We start from the raw sequence: 26,355 nt of genomic DNA, 5'->3' as shown, positions 1-26,355 counted from the left end.
ATAATAATAACAATAATAATAACAACAGCAATAACAACAATAATAACAATAATAATAACAATAATAATAATAACAGTAACAACGAAATAACAACAATAATAATCGCAATAGCAATAACAATAATAATAATAACAATAATAATAATAACAATCTTTTTGAAGTGGTGTCTTTATGAAGTGGTGTCTTTATAAGTGACGTCTGTCTTCTCCCATTGAATATAACATTATCATAGAGATGTTGTTGGTGTCTTTATGAAGTGGTGTCTTTATGAAGTGGTGTCTTTATAAGTGACGTCTGTCTTCTCTCATTGAATATAACATTAACATAGAGATGCTGTTGGGGTCTTTATGAAGTGAGTAACACAGTGCCGGCCTGAAATAGACTGCTGGCCAGAGTCTGATGCCAGTGACGTCATGCAGCATAGGATGAGCCATGGATTCTCTGAGCTCACATTGCTAAATGACAGTCTGCTAAATGACTCAAATGTAACTGTAGTTGGAAGAAGTGTTGAGGTTAGGGGAGGAAGACAGATCAGTAGATGTGTTGAGGTTAGGGGAGGGGAGGAAGACAGATCAGTAGATGTGTTGAGGTTAGGGGAGGAAGACAGATCAGTAGATGTGCTGAGGTTAAGGGAGGAAGACAGATCGATAGATGTGTTGAGGTTAGGGGAGGATGACAGATCGATAGATGTGTTGAGGTTAAGGGAGGGGAGGAAGACAGATCAGTAGATGTGTTGAGGTTAGGGGAGGAAGACAGATCAGTAGATGTGTTGAGGTTAAGGGAGGGGAGGAAGACAGATCAGTAGATGTGTTGAGGTTAAGGGAGGAAGACAGATCAGTAGAAGTGTTGAGGTTAAGGGAGGAAGACAGATCAGTAGATGTGTTGAGGTTAAGGGAGGGGAAGAAGACAGATCGATAGATGTGTTGAGGTTAGGGGAGGAAGACAGATCAGTAGATGTGTTGAGGTTAAGGGAGGGGAGGAAGACAGATCGATAGATGTGTTGAGGTTAAGGGAGGAAGACAGATCAGTAGATGTGTTGAGGTTATGGTAGGAAGACAGATCAGTAGATGTGTTGAGGTTAGAGGAGGAAGACAGATCGATAGATGTGTTGAGGTTAAGGGAGGGGAGGAAGACAGATCAGTAGATGTGTTGAGGTTATGGTAGGAAGACAGATCAGTAGATGTGTTGAGGTTAAGGGAGGGGAGGAAGACAGATCAGTAGATGTGTTGAGGTTAGGGGAGGAAGACAGATCAGTAGATGTGTTGAGGTTAAGGGGAGGAAGACAGATCAGTAGATGTGTTGAGGTTAAGGGAGGGGAGGAAGACAGATCAGTAGATGTGTTGAGGTTAGGGAAGGAAGACAGATCAGTAGATGTGTTGAGGTTAAGGGAGGAAGACAGATCAGTAGAAGTGTTGAGGTTAAGGGAGGAAGACAGATCAGTAGATGTGTTGAGGTTAAGGGAGGGGAAGAAGACAGATCGATAGATGTGTTGAGGTTAGGGGAGGAAGACAGATCAGTAGATGTGTTGAGGTTAAGGGAGGGGAGGAAGACAGATCGATAGATGTGTTGAGGTTAAGGGAGGAAGACAGATCAGTAGATGTGTTGAGGTTATGGTAGGAAGACAGATCAGTAGATGTGTTGAGGTTAGAGGAGGAAGACAGATCGATAGATGTGTTGAGGTTAAGGGAGGGGAGGAAGACAGATCAGTAGATGTGTTGAGGTTATGGTAGGAAGACAGATCAGTAGATGTGTTGAGGTTAAGGGAGGGGAGGAAGACAGATCAGTAGATGTGTTGAGGTTAGGGGAGGAAGACAGATCAGTAGATGTGTTGAGGTTAAGGGGAGGAAGACAGATCAGTAGATGTGTTGAGGTTAAGGGAGGGGAGGAAGACAGATCAGTAGATGTGTTGAGGTTAGGGGAGGAAGACAGATCAGTAGATGTGTTGAGGTTAAGAGAGGAAGACAGATCAGTAGATGTGTTGAGGTTAAGAGAGGAAGACAGATCAGTAGATGTGTTGAGGTTAAGGGAGGGGAGGAAGACAGATCAGTAGATGTGTTGAGGTTAGGGGAGGAAGACAGATCAGTAGATGTGTTGAGGTTAAGAGAGGAAGACAGATCAGTAGATGTGTTGAGGTTAAGGGAGGAAGACAGATCAGTAGAAGCGTTGAGGTTAGGGGAGGAAGACAGATCAGTAGATGTGCTGAGGTTAAGAGAGGAAGACAGATCAGTAGATGTGTTGAGGTTATGGTAGGAAGACAGATCAGTAGATGTGTTGAGGTTAGAGGAGGAAGACAGATCGATAGATGTGTTGAGGTTAAGGGAGGAAGACAGATCAGTAGATGTGTTGAGGTTATGGTAGGAAGACAGATCAGTAGATGTGTTGAGGTTAAGGGAGGGGAGGAAGACAGATCAGTAGATGTGTTGAGGTTAGGGGAGGAAGACAGATCAGTAGATGTGTTGAGGTTAAGGGGAGGAAGACAGATCAGTAGATGTGTTGAGGTTAAGGGAGGGGAGGAAGACAGATCAGTAGATGTGTTGAGGTTAGGGAAGGAAGACAGATCAGTAGATGTGTTGAGGTTAAGGGAGGAAGACAGATCAGTAGAAGTGTTGAGGTTAAGGGAGGAAGACAGATCAGTAGATGTGTTGAGGTTAAGGGAGGGGAAGAAGACAGATCGATAGATGTGTTGAGGTTAGGGGAGGAAGACAGATCAGTAGATGTGTTGAGGTTAAGGGAGGGGAGGAAGACAGATCGATAGATGTGTTGAGGTTAAGGGAGGAAGACAGATCAGTAGATGTGTTGAGGTTATGGTAGGAAGACAGATCAGTAGATGTGTTGAGGTTAGAGGAGGAAGACAGATCGATAGATGTGTTGAGGTTAAGGGAGGGGAGGAAGACAGATCAGTAGATGTGTTGAGGTTATGGTAGGAAGACAGATCAGTAGATGTGTTGAGGTTAAGGGAGGGGAGGAAGACAGATCAGTAGATGTGTTGAGGTTAGGGGAGGAAGACAGATCAGTAGATGTGTTGAGGTTAAGGGGAGGAAGACAGATCAGTAGATGTGTTGAGGTTAAGGGAGGGGAGGAAGACAGATCAGTAGATGTGTTGAGGTTAGGGGAGGAAGACAGATCAGTAGATGTGTTGAGGTTAAGAGAGGAAGACAGATCAGTAGATGTGTTGAGGTTAAGAGAGGAAGACAGATCAGTAGATGTGTTGAGGTTAAGGGAGGGGAGGAAGACAGATCAGTAGATGTGTTGAGGTTAGGGGAGGAAGACAGATCAGTAGATGTGTTGAGGTTAAGAGAGGAAGACAGATCAGTAGATGTGTTGAGGTTAAGGGAGGAAGACAGATCAGTAGAAGCGTTGAGGTTAGGGGAGGAAGACAGATCAGTAGATGTGCTGAGGTTAAGAGAGGAAGACAGATCAGTAGATGTGTTGAGGTTAAGGGAGGAAGACAGATCAGTAGAAGCGTTGAGGTTAGGGGAGGAAGACAGATCAGTAGATGTGCTGAGGTTAAGAGAGGAAGACAGATCAGTAGATGTGTTGAGGTTAAGGGGAGGAAGACAGATCAGTAGATGTGTTGAGGTTAAGGGAGGGGAGGAAGACAGATCAGTAGATGTGTTGAGGTTAGGGGAGGAAGACAGATCAGTAGATGTGTTGAGGTTAAGAGAGGAAGACAGATCAGTAGATGTGTTGAGGTTAAGAGAGGAAGACAGATCAGTAGATGTGTTGAGGTTAAGGGAGGGGAGGAAGACAGATCAGTAGATGTGTTGAGGTTAGGGGAGGAAGACAGATCAGTAGATGTGTTGAGGTTAAGAGAGGAAGACAGATCAGTAGATGTGTTGAGGTTAAGGGAGGGGAAGAAGACAGATCGATAGATGTGTTGAGGTTAGGGGAGGAAGACAGATCAGTAGATGTATTGAGGTTAAGGGAGGAAGACAGATCAGTAGAAGCGTTGAGGTTAGGGGAGGAAGACAGATCAGTAGATGTGCTGAGGTTAAGAGAGGAAGACAGATCAGTAGATGTGTTGAGGTTAGGGGAGGAAGACAGATCGATAGATGTGTTGAGGTTAGAGTAGGAAGACAGATCAGTAGATGTGCTGTGGTTAAGAGAGGAAGACAGATCAGTAGAAGCGTTGAGGGGAGTGTAGGAAGACAGATCAGTAGATGTGCTGAGGTTAAGAGAGGAAGACAGATCAGTAGAAGCGTTGAGGGGAGGGTAGGAAGACAGATCAGTAGATGTGCTGAGGTTAAGAGAGGAAGACAGATCAGTAGAAGCGTTGAGGGGAGGCAGGAAAAGACAGATGAAACAGTGAAGTGATGGACTGCTGGTCTTAGGGCATATCCTCAAAATCAGGTGTGTGGTGTTATGCTAATGTTTAATAGTTAGTGCCTTGGGCGAAACAGAAAAAGCCATTGGGGTCAATGTTTTCATTCAGTCTCTGGAGCAATAGAGTGGCATAGCTATTTTATTGGTCTCTTCCCTGTAGAATTATATAATGTTCTGTCCTCTTGTGCATTATCTTCATCAGCATGGATGGAATTCTATCAGAGACCCAACCTTCAATCATTTTTTAAATCATGTTTATATTTTGTTAGTATGAATCCACTCAATTTCACCGTACTTTAGTTTTCAGAGTTGCACACAAAAGGAAATATACATTATTATAACACTGAAACAATATCCTTAGAGTGGATATTACTGTACCTGCCTTTGTTTCAATGGAGTCTGAATCGGGAGTCTTTCGTTACTGTTGAACAGTTGAAATGAACTCCAGCAGAATCCTAGGGATAGCTGTAGGATTCTGACTTCTTACTCTAGAGAAATCACCTCATATTTCTACTATATTTTCTTTCTATGTTGTTGTGGATCCTCCAATGACAGTGTGTTGACAAGGAGTCTGCGCTCAGCTCGCCAAAACAGGAACTTACCGACAGAAAACAGAAACATTAACACAAACCTCAAACATATAACTTACCTCTGTGATTTTTGAAAGGGAGTTACTGTCAACTGAAAAAGCCTTTTGCCTTTAACGTGTATACCCAAACGGTAGTATGTATGGCTGTAGAAATGACAGCGAAGTCAACATGAAAAACTAGTCACGCACCTCTGGTTTAGTGAATCAAAACATGTCAGTGTGCTTTCATGTTATTCGGTGTTACACTGTTATAGTTTCCTGTTCCAACACACTGATATAGATAAATGATCCATGATTAGCAGTGAACTCTTTTATCTGAAAGCTTTACCCTTTTCAGAACAACCCCTGGACAGACAGCCAGTGGACCTTATCACTGAGTATAAATAGGACAGAATTCATTATTAAAGAGAGGTTTTAGTGAAAAATTAATACTTGCCCCCTGAGGAGACAATGTACCGCTTCAAAAAAGGCAAACCTTTAATTAAAGAGAAGATATGCGTGGGGGCCTGAAATACAGGAGTCTGCTCCTCATATGAACTATGTTACCATACAACGGAACTGCACTCCTAGAAAAGCATGGTGCTATTCAGAATCAGCAGAGGATTGTTCTGCTCAGCTATGCGTCTGAGAGGTGTGTGTGTGTGTGTGTGTGTGTGTGTGTGTGTGTGTGTGTGTGTGTGTGTGTGTGTGGCCACACCTTATGGATTACACATTTAAGCAGCACCTGAAATTGCTTGCCAATATTTTTGGCCCGCAAGTCATTTACATTTTACCAGAGGTCATTGTTTCTGGTTCGAGAATGTAAGTCAGGGTAAATTGAAAGCCTCGTTACTTTAGATGGATTTACTTCAGAAACACAAAATGAATAACCCAGCAGTAGACGGTTGCTTATCTTTTACCATCCCCTCCGTGGCGATGTGGTGTTAAAGATTATACAGTGTCTTAGATCACTCATGTACTGAGATGATGACACCAGCGTTTGGCATCTTGCTTCCTGCCTGCCAGTTAACAGTTGAAAGATGGACTCCGTTGATGCCATTGTATCCACTTACTATCTTCCTGACCACTGAGCCAATGACAATAATGTATGGCTAAGGGAAAAAAAGGAACACATCATTAACGACTGCAAAATATATAACATATTCAGTGGCACATTGTTTATTTGCCCCCCCTCTCTCTGGAAATGCATTGAAGGTACAGATTATTCAGAGAGCAGAGAAGCACTTCAATGTTTATTTTATTCATTCTTGTTTTCCATAATAATTGGGGGCAATGGGTCAGCGTGATAAATGCTTGTTACATGTATAGAATGTCTAACACACGGCTTGTAGCTAGTTTGCTGTCCTTTGTGAAGGCCTCTTTTCATTTGAATCATATACTGGCCGTACAATAACCTTACTATAGTATACTATAGGTACTACTATGGTTCAACAACTACTGCTCATCCAGGTGGACACATTGGGCTATTTACTCTTCTATAGGCCCATAGTATGTCAGTGTAAGCAAGTGCATTTTCTATGCATTTCTCTCCTCAGAAAATATCTATAGGTTAAATCTCACTCCACCACACTATTTCATCTACTTTCTATAAAAGTTTACTACCTTCTCCATTTTACATAAATCTTCAGTCGCCTACATTTTAGACATTTACTTAGCTGCAATGAATTTTAAGGGAAGAACAGGTTTAGCTCCCCCCCCCCCCGATAAATAGGCATATATGAGTTACTTCTATGTAGCTACACACCTACACAATATATATATATATTGTGTAGGTATGACAGCATAATAAAATATATATATATATATATATTGTGTAGGTATGACAGCATAATAAAATATATATATATAGGGTATATATATATATATATAAAATCGCTGTTCTGTGCCAAGATCAAAAATGTGCGGCTGAGATGGAATACCGCTCCTCCTCCAGTCTAGCAACCTCTGCCATTATGGTGATTAGGGCTGATTGTTCTGCTTGTCCCATGCTGTGCCTGCATCCTAAACGCCACCCTATGCCTTACATAGCTCGCTACTTTTGACCATATCCCTATGGGATACCTTACGGGGGGGGGGGGCTATGGTTGAAAAAAAATAGTGCCCTATATAGGGAATAGGGTGGGCGTTTTTGGGACTGGGGGAGGTGTGTGTGTTTGGTCAGCACTGATTGTGTTGATGCTGACAGCCCCCCCCCCCATGATCACCGTCCATCCGTCAGTCCTCAAGGTCATCTCACGTAACGAAGGAGATCAATCAGTACCGTCACCACGACAACGCAGACGAAACATACAAAAGTCAAGGGTCACCACGGATAGAATAAAAACGGCTTGGCCCCATTATTGTTGTTATAGAGTAGTAGGCCTTTTATTATGCTGTCATACTTTCAGAAAGAAAGAATAACTGCGGAGTAGTATGCCTTTTCCACGAATGTATGCCGTCGGGGCTTGGAAAGTAAATTGTGGATGTAATAAAAAAAGATTAGCCCATGGCTGACTAATTGTTGGTTATTTTTTTGTTGACAGAAATCCTAGCTTACAGAGCAGAGCAGTAGGTATAACTTTTTGCACATTTGCATGCGGTCAGACTGAGAAAGTAAAAGGAGAGGGTAGTTGAACAGCATGGCTGGATGATAGACTACTGCATTTATATTCAATTAAGTCTATATATTGTCCGAGGGGGGTGTTTATGTCGAGAGAAAAAAAAAAGCTGTCTCTTCAATCTAGCAACATGTATTTAATCAACACTAACAAAAAGAGCGAAACAAGTGTTTGACACGGGGTGTTCTGGGTAATCCTTTCTTTCTCCGTGCACTTTGTCCTATCTTTGTTCCTTTGTTATTTGTTTGGGTGTTCTAATCTCAACCCAGTCAATAATATTCTTTGTTGTCTGAAATTGTGTGTCAAAAAAAACAGACATTGTCCTTTGTTGGAAGTACCTCTCTGTGACTTTTCTGTTCTCAACTCCCAGATAAAGCAATCATTAGATGTTGTTTTCTACCTGCAATTACTCTCAGTTACAATGGGTCAAATACGAGAGAGAACAGGAGAGGGGGAGAGATGGGAGCAGACTGGGGTAGATGGATTGCAGGAGTGGAACAGTATGGGTCCCTGAAGTGCTGATAAATACGTACTCAGCTCAGGGACTGGCCATTGTGTGACGATGAACCTTGGTGAATGCATCAAATGAAATTAGCCTGGAGTATATATGAATGACCTTTTTCCTCCTTATCTCAGACGCATTGTCTGTTTTAAGGAGCCCATTCGTTACCTCCTGTTGAAAAGTAGAAAGACAAAGAAAAAGGACAATGCCATCCTCACCAATGCAGTCTTCTCTATGAGAGCTGGGCCGGTGAAATCCATAACAAAGTAACTGTGATAAACACCATTAATAACATTATTGAAGATATTTCACAATGTTACCCTAATTCCTCTACTTCAAATACTATAACACTACTGCTCTGACAATCATCATGTCCAATCTGTCCTACACAGCCACATTGACCTCCCTGATACATCAGCCAAACCTCCTACACAGCCACATTGACATCCCTGATACATCAGCCCAACCTCCTACACAGCCACATTGACCTCCCTGATACATCAGCCCAACCTCCTACACAGCCACATTGACCTCCCTGATACATCAGCCCAACCTCCTACACAGCCACATTGACCTCCCTGATACATCAGCCAAACCTCCTACACAGCCACATTGACCTCCCTGATACATCAGCCAAACCTCCTACACAGCCACATTGACCTCCCTGATACATCAGCCCAACCTCCTACACAGCCACGTTGACCTCCCTGATACATCAGCCCAACCTCCTACACAGCCACATTGACCTCCCTGATACATCAGCCCAACCTCCTACACAGCCACATTGACCTCCCTGATACATCAGCCAAACCTCCTACACAGCCACATTGACCTCCCTGATACATCAGCCAAACCTCCTACACAGCCACATTGACCTCCCTGATACATCAGCCAAACCTCCTACACAGCCACATTGTACTCCCTGATACATCAGCCAAACCTCCTACACAGCCACATTGACCTCCCTGATACATCAGCCCAACCTCCTACACAGCCACATTGACCTCCCTGATACATCAGCCCAACCTCCTACACAGCCACATTGACCTCCCTGATACATCAGCCAAACCTCCTACACAGCCACATTGACCTCCCTGATACATCAGCCAAACCTCCTACACAGCCACATTGACCTCCCTGATACATCAGCCAAACCTCCTACACAGCCACATTGACCTCCCTGATACATCAGCCAAACCTCCTACACAGCCACATTGACCTCCCTGATACATCAGCTCAACCTCCTACACAGCCACATTGACCTCCCTGATACATCAGCCAAACCTCCTACACAGCCACATTGACCTCCCTGATACATCAGCCAAACCTCCTACACAGCCACATTGACCTCCCTGATACATCAGCCAAACCTCCTACACAGCCACATTGACCTCCCTGATACATCAGCCCAACCTCCTACACAGCCACGTTGACCTCCCTGATACATCAGCCCAACCTCCTACACAGCCATGTTGACCTCCCTGATACATCAGCCAAACCTCCTACACAGCCATGTTGACCTCCCAGACACACATCAGCCAAACCTCCTACACAGCCACGTTGACCTCCCTGATACATCAGCCAAAACCTCCTACACAGCCATGTTGACCTCCCTGATACATCAGCCCAACCTCCTACACAGCCACGTTGACCTCCCTGATACATCAGCCCAACCTCCTACACAGCCATGTTGACCTCCCTGATACATCAGCCAAACCTCCTACACAGCCATGTTGACCTCCCAGACACACATCAGCCAAACCTCCTACACAGCCACGTTGACCTCCCGGACACACATCAGCCAAACCTCCTACACAGCCATGTTGACCTCCCAGACACACGTCAGCCAAACCTCCTACACAGCCACATTGACCTCCCTGATACATCAGCCAAACCTCCTACACAGCCATGTTGACCTCCCTGATACATCAGCCAAACCTCCTACACAGCCATGTTGACCTCCCTGATACATCAGCCAAACCTCCTACACAGCCATGTTGACCTCCCTGATACATCAGCCAAACCTCCTACACAGCCACGTTGACCTCCCTGATACATCAGCCAAACCTCCTACACAGCCACGTTGACCTCCCTGATACATCAGCCCAACCTCCTACACAGCCATGTTGACCTCCCTGATACATCAGCCAAACCTCCTACACAGCCATGTTGACCTCCCAGACACACATCAGCCAAACCTCCTACACAGCCACGTTGACCTCCCTGATACATCAGCCAAAACCTCCTACACAGCCATGTTGACCTCCCTGATACATCAGCCCAACCTCCTACACAGCCATGTTGACCTCCCTGATACATCAGCCAAACCTCCTACACAGCCATGTTGACCTCCCTGATACATCAGCCAAACCTCCTACACAGCCACGTTGACCTCCCTGATACATCAGCCAAACCTCCTACACAGCCACGTTGACCTCCCAGACACACATCAGCAAAGCCCTACATCTTTCCAATGCATAAAGCCCTTTTCATCGCCTCACAATTTCATATTGACTCTCTCTCGCCCACTGCTCATGCCCTTGTCGCAGGTGACAATGACAGCGCTTGTCACCCTTTATTGCCTTCTCCGAGATTATACCCTTCCTTATCTTCTGATAAAAGTAAAGAAAAACTAAATAAAATTGTGTTAGCTGCAAATAACTGGGGTAATTTAATCTCCATAGTAACCAACTCTGAAGGCTCTGGAAATGGTTTGGCTAGATATACACCGCCGAATGGGATATGTAATGGTTTCCATACAGACGGCTGCTGTGATGGTTTTTACCGTGGCATTTCACTTATTACCCTGCCTGTTTACATTCCATGGGAAACATGGGATACGCCTGTCTGTCTTTTAAGTTTGTAATTCCATAAATATATCATGAAATCATATGCATCCCATCTCTGAAACTATCAATCACTCATCAGATGAAATATGAATGTTGAGAGAGTGCTGAGGAAATGAAACACATGCAGGGAGGATTTCATATGTGGATATTTTTTCTCTGATTCTGGTGTCAAATGGTCTTCTTACACAAAATGATTATGCTTGTCCGTAGTGGGAAAAAATTGCATCGGTCCCTTTTGTCTAGCGCCTATGGGGTTAAACAGTCCCATTATTACTAATGGCCATCCATTTGCCTATCCTGATGTACGTTTGGAGTGTTGAGGCAATAGAAGATGATAAAGTCTAGGTAATTACAAACTGCATTATTTCTCTGTTTCTCTTATTTATTTTGGCTGCAGGTCTTAATAGTGAACCTGTTGCAGATGTTGTTTATTTAACTTGGCAAGTCAGTAAAGACCAGATTCTTATTTTCAATGACAGCCTAGGAACAATGGGTTAAAGGCCTTGTTCAGGACAACAGATTTTTATTTTTTTCCTTGTCAGCTCTGGGATTTGATCTTGCAACCTTTTAGTTACTAGTGCAACACTCTAACCACTAGGCTATCTGCCACCCCAGGTAGCCTAGCTATGGTGGTATGGTGGTAAACATCCTTGTATTTGTTCAGGTCTTAATAGTGAACTTGTTCCAGATTTAAACCAGGTATGGTGGTAAACATCCTTGTATTTGTTTGGGAAAGGTTTCTTATTATCAGATTCAACCCCCTAAGGTTGATGGCCCCGACCAGCAAAAATCAAATTAGCATAATAAAACATTTCTCATAAAAATCTGTCAGTTTAATCTAGAGTTATCTGTGGAGAAAGGTGACAGAGCTAGAAACTGTGTTTTTCAGACCATGAGACATCCCGACAATTGGTCTTGTCAAAAAAAAAATCGACTGTAGTGTTCGAACGGTTTTAACAAATTACAAACTACTACGATCCCCACTATCGAAAGATAAGACTCTCAACGTACACGTTTGGTGTTCTCCTTTTGACACCCCGAAAGCGTTTTGGGACTCGTCTGCAGTCGGTTCAACTGATCTGCCAAATTCTGTCTGTAGCGTCACAACAGTTTCGGGCACACTCTATGTACAAAGGTGAGATGAACACAAACACGTACATGTTAGTTGTGTCTGAAGGCACAAGATCACCCACTAACCAGATCACCCACTGACCAGATCACCCACTGACCAGATCACCCACTGACCAGATCACCCACTGACCAGATCACCCACTAACCAGAGCACCCACTGACCAGATCACCCACTGACCAGATCACCCACTGACCAGATCACCCACTGACCAGATCACCCACTGACCAGATCACCCACTAACCAGATCACCCACTGACCAGATCACCCACTAACCAGAGCACCCACTGACCAGATCACCCACTGACCAGATCACCCACTAACCAGATCACCCACTAACCAGATCACCCACTGACCAGATCACCCATTGACCAGATCACCCATTGACCAGATCACCCACTAACCAGAGCACCCACTGACCAGATCACCCACTAACCAGATCACCCACTAACCAGATCACCCACTAACCAGATCACCCACTAACCAGATCACCCACTGACCAGATCACCCACTAACCAGATCACCCACTGACCAGATCACCCACTAACCAGATCACCCACTGACCAGATCACCCACTAACCAGAGCACCCACTAACCAGATCACCCACTAACCAGAGCACCCACTGACCAGATCACCCACTAACCAGATCACCCATTGACCAAAATGGAACCATATTCCCTACATAGTTCACTGCTTTTGACCGGAGCCCTACTGAGGCACCACCTACTGAGGCACCACCTACTGAGGCACCACCTACTGTTATAAAAGTAGTGCACTATAAAGGGAATAGGGTGCCTTTCAGGTCATAGCCCTGGTCCCTGTGGAGTGGAAACTGATAGACTGCATCCCCTTTGAGCTGTTTAATGTGAAATGTCACAAACAGACATAGCAACGCTCCTCTGGCTGTTGTCACAGCAGCAATGACAACTCTCCCTGTGACTTCACCCAGGGAAAGCAATGCCGCAACAAATACCTTTCCCCCGTATTATGTGAAGTTCCCCTTTCTTTGAACTGATCACTTATGTTTTGAGGGGATGCACTAGTGTTCCTTGCAAATGTATCAAGGCTTTGTCGTGTGTGTGTGTGTGTGTGTGTGTGTGTGTGTGTGTGTGTGTGTGTGTGTGTGTGTGTGTGTGTGTGTGTGTGTGTGTGTGTGTGTGTGTGTACGTGTGTGTGTGTGTGTGTATGTGTGTACGTGTACGTGTGTGTGTGTGTGTGTACGTGTACGTGTGTGTGTGTGTATGTACGTGTGTGTGTGTACGTGTGTGTATGTGTGTACGTGTACGTGTGTGTACGTGTGTGTGTGTGTGTGTGTGTGTGTGTGTGTGTGTGTGTGTGTGTGTGTGTGTGTGTGTGTGTGTGTGTGTGTACGTGTGTGTACGTGTGTACGTGTGTGTACGTGTGTGTACGTGTGTGTACGTGTGTGTACGTGTGTGTGTTTGCTGAATAATAGGTCCTATTATTAACGTTGTTTTTCCCTTCAGGAAAAAAGAACAATTCCTTGGCAAAGACAACTACAACAGAAAAAAGCTGCTATCAAATGATTGATTCAGGAAATATAGTAAGGACTTGGCCTGATTGTGCTTGTTCAGTGAGCTGAATCATTTTTTTTCCCCTTAATGAAGTTAGTGACCCTCTGAAAGGTGACACATTTACTGCTCAGGAGATGTATTCACTCAGACTCAGAGGCTGGGAGGCTGAGCAGGCCATTATTGAGAGGTTTAGGGCTCTATTCAATCTGGATTGATGAAGCGTTACATATCTTGCGTTAGAAATGTAAAGGTAGTTTCCGATTGAGCCGACGTACGCAACGTTTACCGTGAATTCCTTCTCCCTCCCCTAACACAGGAACATTGCCTTTAAAACATCTTATGGAACCCTTCACGCGCCAATCCCTTTAACGGGATCGATTTGACAACATCCAGTGAAATGGCAGCGCGCCAAATTCAAACTACAGGATGATCAATATTCAACATTCACGAAAATATATGTGTAATACATCAAAATAAAGCTTAACTTCTTGTTAACCTCTCTGGGCTAGGTGGGACGTTTGCGTCCCACCCTAGTCAACAGCCAGTGGAATCCCGTGGCGCGATATTCAAATACTTTAGAAATGCTATTACTTCAATTTCTCAAACATATGACTATTTTACACCATTTTAAAGACAAGACTCTCATTAATCTAACCACAGTGTCCGATTTCAAAAAAGGCTTTACAACGAAAACAAAACATTAGATTATGTCAGCAGAGTACCCAGCCAGAAATAATCAGATACCCATTTTTCAAGCTAGCATATAATGTCACAAAAACCAAAACCACAGCTAAATGCAGCACTAACCTTTGATGATCTTCATCAGATGACACTCCTAGGACATTATGTTATACAATACATGCATGTTTTGTTCAATCAAGTTCATATTTATATCAAAAACCAGCTTTTTACATTAGCATGTGACTAGCATGTGACTAGCATTCCCACCGAACACTTCCGGTGAATTTACTAAATTACTCACGATAAACGTTCACAAAAAACATAACAATTATTTTAAGAATTATAGATACAGAACTCCTTTATGCAATCGCGGTGTCCGATTTTAAAATAGCTTTTCGGTGAAAGCACATTTTGCAATATTCTAGCTAGCCATCACGGCTAGCTATTTTGACACCCACCAAGTTTGGTACTAACCAAACTCAGATTTACTATAAGAAAAATTGGATTATCTTTGCGTCAGAATGCACTCCCAGGACTTCTACTTAAACAACAAATGTTGGTTTGGTTCCAAATAATCCATAGTTATATCCAAATAGCGGCGTTTTGTTCGTGCGTTCAAGACACTATCCGAAGGGTAACGAAGGGTGACGCGTCCGGCGCGTTTCGTGACAAAAAATTGCAAAATATTCCATTACCGTACTTCGAAGCATGTCAAACGCTGTTTAAAATCAATTTTTATGCGATTTTTCTCGTAAAATAGCGATAATATTCCGACCGGGAGTCATTGTTTTCGTTCAAAGACTGAAAATGTAAACATGGAGTCGTCTCGTGCATGCGCACACCCGTCTCATTGTTCTCAGATCGACCACTTACCAAATGCGCTACTGTTTTTCAGCCATGGCCTGCAAAGTCATCATTCAACGTTCTGGCACCTTCTGAGAGCCTATGGGAGCGTTAGAAAATGTCACGTTACAGCAGAGATCCTTTGTTTAGGATAGAGATGTCAAAGAAGGCCAAGAAATGGTCAGAGAGGGCGCTTCCTGTTTGGAATCTTCTCAGGTTTTGGCCTGCCAAATGAGTTCTGTTATACTCACAGACACCATTCAAACAGTTTTAGAAACTTTAGGGTGTTTTCTATCCAAATGAAACAATTATATGCATATTCGAGTTACTGGGCAGGAGTAGTAACCAGATTAAATCGGGTACGTTTTTTTATCCGGCTGTGCAAATACTGCCCCCTTTCCCCAACAGGTTAATCCAGCCGCTGTGTCAGATTTCAAAAAGGCTTTATGGCGAAAGCAGACCATGCGATTATCTGAGGACAGCGCCCCACATACAAACACATGAAAATCATATTTCAACCAGACAGGTGCGCCACAAAAGTCAGAAACAGCGATATAATTAATGCCTTACCTTTGAAGATCTCCTTCTGTTGGCACTCCAAAATGTCCCAGAAACATCACAAATGGTCCTTTCGTTCGATGATGTCCTTCTTTATGTCCCAAAAATGTCCATTTATTTGGCGCTTTGATTCAGAAATACACCGGTTTCAACTTGCCCAACATGCCTACAAAGTATTTAATAAGTTACCTGTAAACTTGGTCCAAACATTTCAAACAATGTTCCTAATCCAACCTCAGGTAACCTAAAACGTAAAAAATCGATACAATTTTTGACGGAATAAACTGTTTCTAATACCGGATAAAAACAGCGTGAAGCACGTTCCAGTTCACGCGCACCAAAACAGTAGAGTCCACCTGGAGTGACACTTACAATGAATAGCACTACTTCTTCATTTCTCAAAAGAAAAACATCAACCAATTTCTAAAGACTGTTGACATCTAGTGGAAGCCATAGGAACTGCAACCAGGTTCGTCATAAATAGGGCTTCCCATAGAAAACAATTGTTAAACACAATGGCCTCAAACATTTTTTTCCCTGGATGGATTGTGCTCGGAGTTTCGCCTGCCAAATAAGTTCTGTTATACTCACAGACATTATTCTAACAGTTTTAGAAACGTCAGAGTTTTTTCTATCCAAATCTACTAAGTATATGCATATCCTAGCTTCTGGGCCTGAGTAGCAGGCAGTTTACTTTGGGCATGCTTTTGTGATATTCAATAAATTAATATATAGCTCCTCATTTAAAGAATGCAATTAAGTATTGCAAACAAATAGGATTTGGGAGTTTTCGTTGGATATCAGTAATCACCCCTCGAAAGTTTGATTTTATAATTGGAATGGAACAGTAATACAATAACTTCTCTATTGAGAAAATCATTGTTTAAAATTTTGAGCTGACTAGGGAATTTAATTAAACAGAGCATGCTCAACATGTAATGTGAGATCTCAAAGCCATAGACATAGACCTAGGACCATTCAATTATTTATAACATTGTTACTTATGCCTATATGCAAAACGATTTCTATGAGACAGCTTGAAGCCGAGACCTGGAGGACTTGATGTGATGTTATAGCAAGGACCTCTCCTCTTTTCCTCTGAGTGTCTCAGAACCATAAGACCACGCGTGGGCTGCTGTTTGCTGTGTTGCATACTGTTTTACATTCTAATTACCAGAGTTGACAGGTTTTATTGCTGGGGCTCAATGTTGAGGCCTCTTTCTCTTCCTGGACTCATTTCACATGTGATGTCAGCTCGAGCATAATGAGATAAGATAGTTGGAGTGCCTTGCTTTCTCCCTCCCTGCTTTCTCCCTCCCTGCTTTCTCCCTCCCTGCTTTCTCCCTCCCTGCTTTCTCCCCCCCTGCATTCTCCCTCCCTGCTTTCTCCCTCCCTGCTTTCTCCCCCCCTGCATTCGCCCTCCCTGCTTTCCCCCTCCCTGCTTTCTCCCTCCCTCCTTCTCCCTCCCTGCTTTCTCCCTCTCTGCTTTCTCCCTCCCCAAATGTAAATAAACTCTATCACTCATAACTATACTCATTGTACCTTGCACCCCAAATATGCTAACAATAATCCTAACAAAAGTCCTAAGAAGTGTGGATTCATGTGATTTTGTGATGTTCACATGTTTGAGTTATTGTAACTGACCAGATTTATCGAATGTCGAATTGATCACAGAATGCAAGGTGTGCCGTGGTGACAGTGATTTAAAAAAAAAATGCTTTGGGATTGTAACAAATATTTAAAGATAACATACAATGCAGAGGACTAGAGGTCAAGGGAGGGAACAGGGAATTAACGATCAATGGAAATAGTTGTTTTTCAGTTCAACATCTGTTTAGAATCTCTGTATGGGGTTTCAGTCCTGGACTCATAGCTACATGTGGCAAGTCTTTGTTGGTTCGAATGGTCTATACATTGAGCCTGAAACAGGATATTTGTTATTTGGCCATTGGCCAAGTTTTATTGCAAGGAATTGTAATTGGTCAACCAAAGGCTAGGGTTGGGGTTTATAAATGACATCCTATCACTTTGTTCTGTGGAGAATCACTGAGGACAGGGAAGAATGAACATCAACCATCTACTTCCCAGCATAACAACTATGATTTGTTATCTTTGAATAAACCTATTTTTCTCCCCCTGATTTGCTTTGGGGTCTGTGTTATTGAAGAATAACGTCAACTGCTAACAGGATGTTCATTAAATATTGAATACAGTAAAGTCAATCTCAGACACCAACACCAGAGACAGTTATTCCCAACTTTAAATAATCTACTGGGAATTCATTGTCTATTGTAGGTTAACACAGGGAACCAATGGAGCACCAATGGAAATGAAATGCTGCTGTTTTTCTCCTTATGGGATGATTCAAACATGTATTACTGCCTTTCATTTCTATAACAGGTTGACATTTACAGGTCACCTTCAGATATACTTCTAACAGGTTAACATTTACAGGTCACCTTCAGATAGACATCTAACAGGTTAACATTTACAGGTCACCTTCAGATAGACATCTAACAGGTTAACATTTACAGGTCACCTTCAGATAAACATTTAACAGGTTATCATTCTCTTCTTGTCTTTTTGATATTTTATGCTCTTTTGTTTAATGTCTTTGTGCTGCAGCCATAGTGGAGGTGAACCTGGCCAAGGCCCTGGCGGAAGCCTCGGAGACGTGCACCCAGGAATGTCTGATCCTGGGCCACTCCGACAGCTGCTGGATGCCCCCCTCCCTGGTGACCCAGTTCCAGTCTCCGTCCAACACAGGTACCCTGCCTACCCTGCCCTCCTTTGGCTTCCAGCACCAGCAGAGCTCCCCATGGGCCAGAGGAGCCAAGGCGGATGGACGTCAGTGCCATACCCTGGGCAGGTCTGTGCCCAAAGACGATCTGGCTAAAGGGATGAACCGGCCGCAGTTCTACAACACTCTGGAAAGACACTGCAGCAGCAAGAGTAAGGAGTCTGACCCCATCAAGGTCATCCCTCTGGCCAGCTTTTCCTCATCTTCGTCAGGCCAGCAGACCCCAGCCAACGGAGGATCCTCTGCCTTCTTACATGAGCATCAGCTGTAAGGGACCAGAGTAACACCAACCAGTTTGTCTAATGTATCTTGATGTATATTTAATATCAGCTGTAAGGGGCTGTAACGGGACAGAGTAACACCAACCAGTTTGTCTAAAGTATCTTGGTGTATATTTAACATCAGCTGTAAGGGGCTGTAAGGGGACAGAGTAACACCAGCCAGTTTGTCTAAAGTATCTTGGTGTATATTTAACATCAGCTGTAAGGGGCTGTAACGGGACAGAGTAACACCAGCCAGTTTGTCTAAAGTATCTTGGTGTATATTTAACATCAGCTGTAAAGGGCTGTAAGGGGACAGAGTAACACCAACCAGATTGTCTAAAGTATCTTGGTGTATATTTAACATCAGCTGTAAAGGGCTGTAAGGGGACAGAGTAACACCAGCCAGTTTGTCTAAAGTATCTTGGTGTATATTTAACATCAGCTGTAAAGGGCTGTAAGGGGACAGAGTAACACCAACCAGATTGTCTAAAGTATCTTGGTGTATATTTAACATCAGCTGTAAAGGGCTGTAAGGGGACAGAGTAACACCAACCAGATTGTCTAAAGTATCTTGGTGTATATTTAACATCAGCTGTAAAGGGCTGTAAGGGGACAGAGTAAGACCAGCCAGTTTGTCTAAAGTATCTTGGTGTATATTTAACATCAGCTGTAAGGGGCTGTAACGGGACAGAGTAACACCAGCCAGTTTGTCTAAAGTATCTTGGTGTATATTTAACATCAGCTGTAAAGGGCTGTAAGGGGACAGAGTAACACCAACCAGATTGTCTAAAGTATCTTGGTGTATATTTAACATCAGCTGTAAAGGGCTGTAAGGGGACAGAGTAACACCAACCAGATTGTCTAATGTATCTTGATGGTTTCTGATTTGTGTGTGAACATGGGATGTGGAGGAAGGGACAAAACTGTTCCTCTGTCTCCACAATGTTGTTCCTTGGTCTCCACAATGTTGTTCCTCGGTCTCCACAATGTTGTTCCTCAGTCTCCACAATGTTGTTCCTCAGTCTCCACAATATTGCACAGAAGTGGATCTGACAATGGCTGTAATCATAAAATGTATGAAAGACAAACTTCTTTGAAGAAACACCTAGCTAAATATGTGTTGAAATGTAATCCATGTCCACTATATAAATGGTAGTCCTATACCAAAGTAGATCCACAACAGAAACAAAATATATAAAACGTCAGAATTTAAGTTTGGTAGATATTTTATATTTTTGCTGATCAGTAATCAAAAATAATTTTGACCACTATATGCGTATTGGAACCGGCTCAGCGGAACCTTCCTACACACAATTTACTTACCGATAAACGAAACGCAAACACACAGTATAGCTTGTGAACCCAAGGTGAATGGTGTATATGCCCAATCTCTGGTGAAATATTGCTTAGTGTATCCAGCGAGACATTCAGCTCCAGCTCCAACTGATGATCCAAGTTACTTTTTGCTCTTGCCTGAATATGTTTATAAAATCCCGTCTTGTTCAGACGTCTGCAGACACATACCTACGACTCAATGGACAAAAACAATTTCACTCTGTGATGTGCTAACACTTTATATGAACACACAGCACAGGGTCGTCCCCCATGATATGCCCAACACTGTTTCTCTTCAGATGTTACTTGTATGGTGAGTTGTGATGCCTTTGACACCCCTTTCCCTGCCCTCTATTGCAAACCTACTCATTTCTACATTATCTTCCCCACCTAATAGGAACCTACTCATTTTCAACATGATCTTCCCCTGTAATAACCACCTACTCATTGTCTACATTATCTTTCCCCTGTTATAACAAACTACTAATTTTCAACATTATTTTACCCACCTAATAACAACCTACTAATTTTCTACATTATCTTCCCCACCTAATAGGAACCTACTCACTTTCACCATGATCCTACCCACCTAATAACAACATACTCATTTGCTACATTATCTTACCCACCTAATAACAACATACTCATTTTCTACATGATCTTTCCCCTGTAATAACAAACTACTAATTTCAACATTGTCTTACCCACCCAATAAGAACCTACCCATTTTCTACATGATCTTTCCCGTTGTAATAAGAACCTACACATTTTCTACATTATCTCCTTAGAAGAAGCCTTGAACAGCACAGACAGAGGTTCCATGCAAGGAGCTATAACCTTTCTTTCCTTTTTATTTTCCCACCATTATTTCACTTCATTATCTTCCTTTCATATAATATAACATGTATTGTACGCATTGTAAATGAGTGCTATGGAGACAATTAAGAATAACTCCCAATTGTCTAATTACTTTGAGCTGTAATCTCCACAGTAAGTATTAGCCGTGGTTGACAGCTCTGTAATAGTTGTCTAGTCTCACTGAAACATAATGTATTTCTAGTAGTCAGGTAATGAAAAGGTGTAGACATATACAGTCTGGACGCAAATAGCTTTTTATTTGCTTTAATTTGTGCCCCTATCTCGTCAGGATAGTAACCACCATAATGAGAGTTTCTGTATCCATATTCAAGCACCTTAAACTCAAGGCTAAATTTACCATATTCACATATTGACATAAACAATTTTTTTAATGATTTATCCTACGTTTTATCCACTGTGTCTTTGATTTAACCATACGGCCACAGTTTCACGGGTGTTCATTCTGGATAACCACTGACTGTCACGGATTCGGCAAACATTGCATGACCATCACCAGATAACATATTTAAATGAAATGTGTCCTCTAGCGGCTTGTGAAAGAAACAAGACATATTTAGGGTACCATTCTCCCTGCAGGGTTAGACAGTAACAGGACATGTTTAGGGTACCATTCTCCCTGCAGGGTTAGACAGTAACAGGACATGTTTAGGGTACCATTCTCCCTGCAGGGTTAGATGGTAACAGGACATGTTTAGGGTACCATTCTCCCTGCAAGGTTAGACAGTAACAGGACATGTTTAGGGTACCATTCTCCCTGCAGGGTTAGATGGTAACAGGACATGTTTAGGGTACCATTCTCCCTGCAGGGTTAGACAGTAACAGGACATGTTTAGGGTACCATTCTCCCTGCAGGGTTAGATGGTAACAGGACATGTTTAGGGTACCATTCTCCCTGCAGGGTTAGATGGTAACAGGACATGTTTAGGGTACCATTCTCCCTGGAGGGTTAGATGGTAACAGGACATGTTTAGGGTACCATTCTCCCTGCAGGGTTAGACAGTAACAGGACATGTTTAGGGTACCATTCTCCCTGCAGGGTTAGACAGTAACAGGACATGTTTAGGGTACCATTCTCCCTGCAGGGTTAGACAGTAACAGGACATGTTTAGGGTACCATTCTCCCTGCAGGGTTAGACAGTAACAGGACATGTTTAGGGTACCATTCTCCCTGCAGGGTTAGATGGTAACAGGACATGTTTAGGGTACCATTCTCCCTGCAGGGTTAGACAGTAACAGGACATGTTTAGGGTACCATTCTCCCTGCAGGGTTAGACAGTAACAGGACATGTTTAGGGTACCATTCTCCCTGCAGGGTTAGACAGTAACAGGACATGTTTAGGGTACCATTCTCCCTGCAGGGTTAGACGGTAACAGGACATGTTTAGGGTACCATTCTCCCTGGAGGGTTAGACAGTAACAGGACATGTTTAGGGTACCATTCTCCCTGGAGGGTTAGACAGTAACAGGACATGTTTAGGGTACCATTCTCCCTGCAGGGTTAGACAGTAACAGGACATGTTTAGGGTACCATTCTCCCTGGAGGGTTAGACAGTAACAGGACATGTTTAGGGTACCATTCTCCCTGCAGGGTTAGATGGTAACAGGACATGTTTAGGGTACCATTCTCCCTGCAGGGTTAGATGGTAACAGGACATGTTTAGGGTACCATTCTCCCTGGAGGGTTAGACAGTAACAGGACATGTTTAGGGTACCATTCTCCCTGCAGGGTTAGACAGTAACAGGACATGTTTAGGGTACCATTCTCCATGCAGGGTTAGACAGTAACAGGACATGTTTAGGGTACCATTCTCCCTGGAGGGTTAGACAGTAACAGGACATGTTTAGGGTACCATTCTCCCTGCAGGGTTAGACAGTAACAGGACATGTTTAGGGTACCATTCTCCCTGCAGGGTTAGATGGTAACAGGACATATTTAGGGTACCATTCTCCCTGCAGGGTTAGACAGTAACAGGACATGTTTAGGGTACCATTCTCCCTGCAGGGTTAGACAGTAACAGGACATGTTTAGGGTACCATTCTCCCTGGAGGGTTAGACAGTAACAGGACCTATTTAGGGTACCATTCTCCCTGCAGGGTTAGACAGTAACAGGACATGTTTAGGGTACCATTCTCCCTGGAGGGTTAGACAGTAACAGGACATGTTTAGGGTACCATTCTCCCTGCAGGGTTAGACAGTAACAGGACATGTTTAGGGTACCATTCTCCCTGCAGGGTTAGACAGTAACAGGACATGTTTAGGGTACCATTCTCCCTGGAGGGTTAGATGGTAACAGGACATGTTTAGGGTACCATTCTCCCTGCAGGGTTAGACAGTAACAGGACATGTTTAGGGTACCATTCTCCCTGGAGGGTTAGATGGTAACAGGACATGTTTAGGGTACCATTCTCCCTGCAGGGTTAGATGGTAACAGGACATGTTTAGGGTACCATTCTCCCTGGAGGGTTAGACAGTAACAGGACATGTTTAGGGTACCATTCTCCCTGCAGGGTTAGACAGTAACAGGACATGTTTAGGGTACCATTCTCCCTGCAGGGTTAGACAGTAACAGGACATGTTTAGGGTACCATTCTCCCTGCAGGGTTAGATGGTAACAGGACATGTTTAGGGTACCATTCTCCCTGCAGGGTTAGATGGTAACAGGACATGTTTAGGGTACCATTCTCCCTGGAGGGTTAGATGGTAACAGGACATGTTTAGGGTACCATTCTCCCTGCAGGGTTAGACAGTAACAGGACATGTTTAGGGTACCATTCTCCCTGCAGGGTTAGACAGTAACAGGACATGTTTAGGGTACCATTCTCCCTGCAGGGTTAGACAGTAACAGGACATGTTTAGGGTACCATTCTCCCTGCAGGGTTAGATGGTAACAGGACATGTTTAGGGTACCATTCTCCCTGCAGGGTTAGACAGTAACAGGACATGTTTAGGGTACCATTCTCCCTGCAGGGTTAGACAGTAACAGGACATGTTTAGGGTACCATTCTCCCTGCAGGGTTAGACAGTAACAGGACATGTTTAGGGTACCATTCTCCCTGCAGGGTTAGACGGTAACAGGACATGTTTAGGGTACCATTCTCCCTGGAGGGTTAGACAGTAACAGGACATGTTTAGGGTACCATTCTCCCTGGAGGGTTAGACAGTAACAGGACATGTTTAGGGTACCATTCTCCCTGCAGGGTTAGACAGTAACAGGACATGTTTAGGGTACCATTCTCCCTGGAGGGTTAGACAGTAACAGGACATGTTTAGGGTACCATTCTCCCTGCAGGGTTAGATGGTAACAGGACATGTTTAGGGTACCATTCTCCCTGCAGGGTTAGATGGTAACAGGACATGTTTAGGGTACCATTCTCCCTGGAGGGTTAGACAGTAACAGGACATGTTTAGGGTACCATTCTCCCTGCAGGGTTAGACAGTAACAGGACATGTTTAGGGTACCATTCTCCATGCAGGGTTAGACAGTAACAGGACATGTTTAGGGTACCATTCTCCCTGGAGGGTTAGACAGTAACAGGACATGTTTAGGGTACCATTCTCCCTGCAGGGTTAGACAGTAACAGGACATGTTTAGGGTACCATTCTCCCTGCAGGGTTAGATGGTAACAGGACATATTTAGGGTACCATTCTCCCTGCAGGGTTAGACAGTAACAGGACATGTTTAGGGTACCATTCTCCCTGCAGGGTTAGACAGTAACAGGACATGTTTAGGGTACCATTCTCCCTGGAGGGTTAGACAGTAACAGGACCTATTTAGGGTACCATTCTCCCTGCAGGGTTAGACAGTAACAGGACATGTTTAGGGTACCATTCTCCCTGGAGGGTTAGACAGTAACAGGACATGTTTAGGGTACCATTCTCCCTGCAGGGTTAGACAGTAACAGGACATGTTTAGGGTACCATTCTCCCTGCAGGGTTAGACAGTAACAGGACATGTTTAGGGTACCATTCTCCCTGGAGGGTTAGATGGTAACAGGACATGTTTAGGGTACCATTCTCCCTGCAGGGTTAGACAGTAACAGGACATGTTTAGGGTACCATTCTCCCTGCAGGGTTAGACAGTAACAGGACATATTTAGGGTACCATTCTCCCTGCAGGGTTAGAGAGTAAAATGTGTCTGTGCTTGGTTGAGACTCAGCTTGTACTCAGATGACACTTTGGGTCAGGTAGCCGTCAGTGTAGAAATGCATTAGTGAAGCCGACGGTGGTGAAATTACGTGTCATAAGAGTGTTATGTAGAAGGGTCAAGGTCAGGGTCAATTTCATCTCACCTCTAGTCAATTAAGGAAATGTATTGAATTTTTATTAATTAATTGAATAAATCCTACTCATTGAACATGGTTAACCTACTGCCCACCTAAGTCCCAACCATGAATTGGATATCAATTCCTTTTTGAGGAATAATATTTTCTTTCTATGTCATCCTGAAACATCTGCTCGCTGCAGTTATATGTTAAACACATTTGTCTTTCATCAAAGACAACAAATACAGACGGGACAGAGTACGCTGACATATGCAAATAAATCACAAAGCACTTGCTTCCTTCAGACAGTGACAGTGAACACAGGCCTGCAATGTGTGATTCAATAACATTCCAACTGCATATGCTGTAGAACGATGATATTGACCCTTAACCACGACTGAAACACACAAAAATCCCACAATATACTTACAGTATATATACTGAACAAAAATATAAACGCAACATGTACATTTTGCATTTACATTTTGGTCATTTAGCAGACGCTCTTATCCAGAGCGACTTACAGTAGTGAATGCATACATTTCATACATTTTTATTTTTTTCCTGTGCTGGCCCCCCATGTAAAATGTTGGTCCCATATTTCCTGAACTGAAATCAAAGGTCCCTGAAATGTTCCATACGCACAAAAAGCTAATTTCTCTCAAATTTATGGCACAAATTTGTTTACATCCCTGTTAGTGAGCATTTCTCCTTCGCCAAGATAATCCATCCAATTGGCAGGTGTGGCATATCAAGAAGCTGATTAAACAGCATGATCATTACACAGGTGTACCTTGTGCTGGGGAGGCCACTCTAAAAGGCCACTCTAAAATGTACAGTTTTGTGTCATAACACAATGCCACAGATGTCTAAAGTTTTGAGGGACTGTGCAATTGGCATGCTGACTGCAGGAATGTCCACCAGAGTTGATGCCAGAAAATGTAATGTTAATTTCTCTACCATAAGCCGCGTCCAACGTCATTTTAGAGAATTTGGCATTATGTCCAACCGCAGACTACGTGTAACCATGCCAGCCTAGGACCTCCACATCCAGCTTCATCAAAAGCAGGATCATCTGAGACCAGCCACCCAGACAGCTGATGAAACTGTGGGTTTGCACAACCAAAGAATTTGTGCACAAACTGTCAGAAACCGTCTCAGGGAAGCTCATCTGTGTGCTCATCGTCCTCACCAGGGTCTTGACCTGAC

General features: G+C 43.4%; 1 protein-coding gene across 1 annotated transcript in view; it reads left to right on the top strand.

Moving 5' to 3' along the window:
- LOC106604166 (protocadherin-11 X-linked) overlaps positions 1-21,562 on the top strand; it is a 228,462-nt gene extending 206,900 nt beyond the window's left edge. The window contains exon 7 of the mRNA XM_014198585.3: positions 18,230-21,562. Coding sequence (XP_014054060.1) covers positions 18,230-18,675 — 446 coding nt within the window. The 3' untranslated portion in view covers positions 18,676-21,562. The remainder of the gene's footprint in view (positions 1-18,229) is intronic.
- The last annotated feature ends 4,793 nt before the right edge of the window (positions 21,563-26,355 follow it).

This window comes from Salmo salar, chromosome 05 (genome assembly GCF_965601325.2).
Source record: "Salmo salar chromosome 05, fSalSal1, whole genome shotgun sequence".
NCBI classification, from domain to species: Eukaryota; Metazoa; Chordata; class Actinopteri; order Salmoniformes; family Salmonidae; genus Salmo; species Salmo salar.
Note: the sequence above shows the minus strand (reverse complement) of the source record. Positions and strands in the feature narration are given on the sequence as shown.